The sequence below is a fragment of the Pseudopipra pipra genome, chromosome 3 (genome assembly GCF_036250125.1).
Source record: "Pseudopipra pipra isolate bDixPip1 chromosome 3, bDixPip1.hap1, whole genome shotgun sequence".
Taxonomy (NCBI): Eukaryota; Metazoa; Chordata; class Aves; order Passeriformes; family Pipridae; genus Pseudopipra; species Pseudopipra pipra.
The window spans coordinates 11,210,151-11,217,084 of record NC_087551.1 but is presented as its reverse complement, the minus strand read 5'-3'; the positions used below and the strand labels follow the sequence as shown (position 1 = coordinate 11,217,084).

Here is a 6,934-nt window from a genome sequence, read left to right as displayed (position 1 = left end):
CAGAGAGGAAGAGTACTTATAAAGTCATATGTATAGGGGCTCATTACCATTCTTTTAATTCCTGGACATCTTATAAAGCAACAATAATTAAAGTTCATCCTAAGCCCTGGGGGGGTGTCCATGCACAGCTGCAGTGCTCCACTGCACAGCAGGGTATCCGCCCACTGCTGCCCAAACAGAAGCCCCAGAAGACTTGACTGTTCCTCCCACGCTGGTAAGACACAGCAATAGGGCAGAACACAGTAAAAGAAAGACTTTTAAGTCAAAATTATCTGGCACTCTATCCTCACTACTCTGTTAATAGCCATTAGCAGCTGCAAAGATAAATCAAATTGGAAAATATCTTGCACTTGTTTACCAGACTTCTATTAGATCTCTCAGTAACCTATCCCTGGCCAGACGGGGACCATCCATTTACAGGCAGCTACAGTCTGGCTTCCCAAAGCAACCCCTGATCAGGACAGCATCAAGGCCCTTGGATACACTTCACTGCCAAAGATGTAACCAGGCAGAGCAGGTCAGACAGGGGTAACTCAAGTTCTCAGTTCCCCAAATATACTGCTACTGAAACATGACCTGCAGATTCTGCTTATGACATGTCAACTATAAGAAAAACCTTAAATTTCCTAAAAATAGTATCTAAAGGTATTATATATTCTGCATCAGCACTGCCACTTTGTGTTAAGTATCACAAAGAAGCAGTACTATTTGGATGACCAGGACAGAAAAAAAGATTTCTAAAAATATTTACTTCGACAGTTTACATTCCAGAACTACTTCAAATACCCTCAGGTGAGAACGTGACCGGTCCTTTAATTATCAGGACAGACCAACCAGCATTCACACATTCCTTGTTTCTTCCAATCCGTTAATGTCCTTCGTAGACATTTTTGTAAGTCAAATTACTGAGCACATGAACACCCCCACAAAAGGTTTTTCCGCTTCACTGAGCTCTGATGAGGTGCAAGGAATACCACGAGGATCCAGACCAACCAGCAGGAATGACAGCTGGTACTGGTAACTTTCCACTCTAACTGGTGCCAGGCAGGGATGAAGGCACACACCTGCAGCACAGCCACTGCACTACAGCCCACTCCCACAAGGGACTGCCACTTCCTGCCTTCTACCTTTCACCTCCCAGGCACACAACTTGCTTCCCCATGCCACATATTAACAGAAACAGTAGGGTTACCACAGTCTATTTCTTAGTTAGAAATGCACAGTTTGTTTTAATGCAACAATTAACAAAAAAAGAGCCCAACATTTCCAGATCACAGAACATGAACATAACAAGAGTTTTGTATTAGTCTGCTAGTAAGACTTTTAAAAGATGTAGTATTCATGCCAATTGCTAGTCAACAGAAACAGCCTTCTAGGACTAAGCCCTTACATCACAAAATCCCTTACAATGTAAACAAAATAAATTTTTTCTTAAACTTCTGAAATTCGAATTTGTTCTTTCAGGACTTTCATTCCTTCAAGGGCTTCCTGATGGTGAGTGACTGAAAGAGAAAGAAAAGATTAAAAACCACTCCTATAAGCAAAACCAATAGAAACCTTCCATGCTACCTCAGGCTTCTGCTGCTCTGTCCCAGCCCCATTTTCATATACAGTTCACAAATAACGAGGGAAGTGTTATATTTTACATTTTTGTATAAAAAAACTGCTTTAAGCTTAAAAGATCAGCTGCAGGTGAGACATGAAGACTGCTCAGAAATCTCAACTGCAGCACATACTTCTCTGGTTACATAGAAAAACTTTTTACTTCATGGTGGATAGCACAACTTGGCAGCTGTGCAGCTGAGCCAGCAGGAGTCACCAGCAGGAATTTAATCCTACAACATATTTCATGGTTTGCTCCACACCTTGCATTACTCACTTCTCCAGATTCTAAATTCCTCAAGAACTTAGGGATACTTGATTCTCATTTGCCCACACTTTGTTGTTGTCCTTTAACATTTCATTGAAGTAGATTCCCTTAGAACTGTTATCATGACATCCTGACTACTGGCAGCAGGAAGTGCCTGTAACAATTCATCTTTTCATAGTTCACACATTTAGACTAGTAAAAAAACTAAGCTTTTATCCTTGCCCAAGTTAAATTCCACAGGAACCACTCCAACTTTAGTGCTATTTAACCATATGGCACAGTCTAGTTTTAAAGATATTCCTACCTTCTCTTTGGAGATGGAGATCTGGACTTTGAGCGACTGTTAAAAAAACAAACAAACCACACAATCAACATTGTACACTTGGATAGTCTCAGTAACCACTTCTGACCATTTAAACCCAGAACAGTTTAGTGTTGTTTAAATGCATTAAAAGACATCATGGTTAAGACTGTCAGTAGCAAGTGTACCTGATTACTTTAAGCAAGAAGCTGCAGGTGAGAAAGAAAAATGCTGAAAGCTGGAGCCCTTGGAAAAGAGCAAAACTTCGAACCAACTACAAAGTCATGATGGTAACCCTGCAAAGCAGGAGCACTGAACTGAGGAGTCAGGAAGAGGGAGAACTATAGTCAGTTGAGAACAAAGGTAGGAACACAGATGCCCCAAATCCTGTCACAAATACCTTTTTTGTCACAATGTTGAGTGAAACAAAAACCTCTATGCACAATTCTTCTGAATTGCCTATTGTCCCACAAAAATCAGCTATTAAAAAAATACATTAAAGTACTGTATAAAAAATGTTTTTGAAATCGGCTATTAAAAGAACAACAACAAAAAAACCACAACACAACAAAAAACCCTCTTCCACATGCAACTGAAATATTGCTCCAAACAGATTTTGAATAATGAGGAAAAAAACCCCATAAAACAAAACAAAAAACAACCACAAAAAACCACCAACCAAAACAAAAAGCAACTGAGTGCTACTTGTATTTAAACGCTCACCTTTTAGCAGGTAAGCCAGATTTAGATCTACCATGAGACTCAGACCTACAACAGGAGAAAAATAAAGCTCAGCAAAGCAGCCAGTAGCATGCATATACAATGAAAGTTAGCTACAGCAACAGCGAATTCTTATTACATAGCATCAAAAACCAGAGAGAAAGAAGGCTCTGGTGCTCCAGGCTTTCCTTGTGACTTTTCAGGAGAATCCTTTAGCTCTTATTGCAGAGACCCCATTTATCAGAAGACAGGAGTGCAAGCACATGAAGCTCCTCAGCAAAGCTTCAGCTACCACTTTCACAAAACAGAAGACCAGACTGACAAGACTTTCTTCCTACCTGCAAGTATCCCTTCTATAAAGGGAATAATAATTTCAAGTTTTATCTTAGAAAATATAACAGCACATTAAGAGTGTGGAATCAGCCACAAGTAAAAATGTGCTGAAGAACTGATGCATTCTTCAGGTCAAGTTCCAATGCCTATTTTAATCCAATTATTATAATACAGATTTTTCATCAGTTTTGCCAATGAAAACAACATTTTGGTTTTCTCTTCAGTACCTGGCTACTGATGTGTAAACTATTCCCAGTTCATCTTGTGAATTAAAATCTACTCAAACAGTGACACTTTCCTCCCACGTTTATCATGTTACTTATCAACTCAAATATTTGCTATTACTTAGAAAATATTTGCCTTCCTAGACTGTCAGAATTCAGGCACGTGCTATTACTCAACATCAAAACATCCAGTTCAATAGACTTGGCCAATTTTTATTCTATTTCTGCTAAGAACTGTTTTTAAAGGGTAAATAAGATTCACCTTTACCTGGTCTATTAACTTACAGAAATACTGTATGGACACTCTTGGTGTAAGTTAAATGAAACATTATGTGCCACGGCTTTGAAACCTTTGCAGTCACTGTGCCGAGTCACCAACCTTCCCAATTCCTACCATTATAACCAGTAGCTTTTTCATTGGATCACAATTTTACTCACAATCACCCAGAACTAGTACTTTGTAACACAAGTATGACTTCTGTTGGTAAGTAACAGTAAGGCAGAACACACCACCATCATCATTTTACTACATACGTAAGCACTAACTAGTGTTCAAAAATTCTCTCCACAGACCTCAAATCACACATATGCTTTCTTATGGCCATGTATACACAATTATATATAGTAGCCACAAACCAAAACAAACTCACATTTATTAAAAGAAATCTGATCACTACTTCAGTCTGTGAAAAGGCACAAATTAAGCGTTGCTATGCTACACAGCCTTCTAACTCCTGCCACCCAAATTCCCCCAGGAAGAAAAACAAGCAACGAAACACAACCACAATCAAACGACACACCAGGACTATTACGAGTTTGAACTAAAACAAGTATCTCACCTGCTTCGAGGCCACACAACAGACCGGGACCGTGAGCGTGACCTGGACCGAGATCTAGGAAAAAAAGCAGTGGAAGCTCTAATACTGCAGGATTCATACAGCTGGGATAGAGATCGGTTATTGCAAAAGTCACACAATACTTTGCTGGACTGTTGGCTTTGCAGAAGTAACTTCTATTACAAAGCTATGGTACAAAGCTATATCGTATGCTTAAACTTTTAACATAAAGAAAGCGTTCAGACTAGTTCTGAGAGATGTTACACCATAAAGGTTCCTAAAAAGACACAGATTGCAAAATATAAACTTAATGCTTATATTAAATATGTCTTATATAAATACTTAATGTTCCAACTTCAACTTATGCTCCCTTTGACAATGTTGTGGATTTAAAAAAAAAAAACACATACCTTGACCTTCTTAGAGAGCCAGATCGGGATCTGCGAGGTGAAAATGATCTGTATCTACGAGGAGAGATTGACCTGGACCTGCGGTAGGAAGCTGACCTTGATCTACAAAACAAAATGAAAAACCAACCAAATCACTGCAAGGTACTTTTCAAAATAGAAGGGAAAAAAGGGGCAGAGGGAAGAGTAAGAAAAACAACGAAAACACAACAGCTAGACCCCTACCTCCTACCACGGCTCCGACTGCGTGACCGAGAATATCTCCTTCCTCGGGACCTCGAGCGCGATCTAGACCGGGACCTGGGTTTAGGTTAGAGAAAACAGGTATCAGCAAACAGCTGCAGCAACCAGTGCACGTGAGGCCCTGCTGAAGTCAAAACTTATTTCAGACAACTAAAAAAAGAGAGCAATAAAAAAAAAAAACCAAAACACAAACAAAACAAAACAAAACAACAAAAACACACCACTAGCATCTGTCATTTGGAAAAACTCTCTGGGCCTACTCGTCTTGAGCATTTTTACTACCTAGAAAAATGTTAAAAGCTGAATTACATTTGCAGAATTACATTAGAATAGAAAACACTGTAATGCGTATTTAAAATAAACCTTGCAAGTTTGCAGGTCGACCCTCTTTGGCCCAAGGTCTAGCAGATCTAGACGATCTAGAAGTATCTATAGCCGATCGCTGCATCTAGGTGTTCTCTTCAATCTAACGACGATCAAACTGACAGCCCAATGAGCCAGGGTGAGGCTTGATTGACGCAAGAAGATTTTTCTAGGTGGGAATGTGGTCAATCTGGTGTTCCTCTTTCTAAACCGGAGGGGGGCCCCAATTGAAAGCCAAATTTACTGTTACGGCGGTCACCGTCTCAAATTTTCTGCCCTTAAAGAATAAGGTGAAGCTACGTGTAGATGGCTCGAGGGGATCTGGCCTCTTATGCTGATCACCTCAAGGTCTAGGAGGATCTTAAGTGTCGGATTTGCAAGGCGCCTCAGCATGAAATCTTAAGGCTCGTGACATTCTGAATCAAGGCGACTGACTCAAACGAAGAAACCTGAAAGGTTTTGACCAGGTTGATTATTAAGATATTAACATTTTGTATGTATTAGCAAAAAATAAAACCGTGATATACACCTGTTGACTTACAACATTAAAGAGTTAAAACTGGTGTAACATTCTGTTCTTTGCTAACAAGAACTACACAAAAGCGAAACTGGCGAAGCAACGCGGCCGCCCCGGCCCCGCACGTACCTGCTCCTCCTGCGGCGGCTGTAGCGGTGACAGTCATAGGCATAGTGGCCTTTCTCACCACACTCGTAGCATCTGTCGTTGGGGTCAAAGGGGCGCCGGGCAGGGGGCCTGTCGTAACGGGAGCGCCGCGGCATTCCCGTGGACACTTCCACTCTCACCCTCGAGCCACATATTATCCTACAAGACATAGTATGTGTTAACCACAGGAATAATTGCGCTCATACAACGAGCACGAGAAATCAACGGTTGGTGTGGGGTAGGGGGATCAGAGACTGCGGCCGAGGCAGTCCAGGAGGTTCCAGGCATATACGTACTTCCCATCGAGGCCAAGCACGGCATCTTCAGCGTCCCGCGGGTCCTCGAACTCCACAAAGGCGAACCCCGGCGGGTTCCTCGCGATCCACACGGTTCTCAGAGGACCATAGTAGCTGAAGGCTCTCTCCAGCTCGCCTTTTCCCGCGCCCGTGCCCAGGTTGCCCACATACACCTTGGTCTCTGCGGACGAACGAAGGAACGAACGGACGCCATGTCAGGGCCGCGCCAGGCACGCGGCCGCCCCTCCCCCCACCGCCATCTTTGACTCCGCGTCCATCTTAGAGCGCTCCCGCCGGGCCGCGCCCCCCCTCCGGACCCGAGCCCCACAGGGCCCGCGGCCCTGCGCGTGTCCCCCGCGCCCCCCTCCTCGCCGCCGCTTCTCTCAGCGGCTGCCTGAGGCGTCGGACGCTTTCTCCCACCCTCAGCGCGGCGCGAACGCCGCCGCTCCACTCCTCGCTCTTGTCCCCCCCCAGCAGCAGTAGCAGCTCCCACACGATCCCCACCCCTCTCGCTCCCTCTCCCCCGCCGCCCTTACCATAACGCCCATATCGCGACATGTTCCCAGCTTCCCGACCACAGCCCGAGCTCTCTCAGGCGCGACCTTTTATATAGAGGAGCTGCCGCTGCGCCTGCGCATCGCGCGGGGGGCGGGGCGGGGCAGGCACGCGCCTCGTCA

At 43.6% G+C, this 6,934-nt stretch overlaps 1 protein-coding gene across 2 annotated transcripts; it reads right to left on the bottom strand.

Moving 5' to 3' along the window:
* Nucleotides 1-729: 729 nt before the first annotated feature.
* On the bottom strand, nt 730-6,924 carry LOC135410877 (serine/arginine-rich splicing factor 7-like). 2 transcript variants are annotated; one of them, XM_064647761.1, is made up of 9 exons: nt 6,794-6,924; nt 6,258-6,438; nt 5,944-6,120; nt 4,917-4,991; nt 4,695-4,796; nt 4,288-4,341; nt 2,895-2,939; nt 2,175-2,210; nt 730-1,502 (listed from the first exon to the last, which is right to left on the bottom strand). In XM_064647761.1, exons 1-9 carry the CDS (start codon nt 6,813-6,815, stop codon nt 1,478-1,480), a joined length of 717 nt encoding a protein of 238 aa, XP_064503831.1. In that variant the 5' UTR covers nt 6,816-6,924; the 3' UTR covers nt 730-1,477. The 2 variants fall into 2 exon arrangements, with proteins under 2 accessions (XP_064503831.1, XP_064503832.1); XM_064647762.1 differs by lacking the exon at nt 2,895-2,939.
* Between the last annotated feature and the right edge of the window lie 10 nt (nt 6,925-6,934).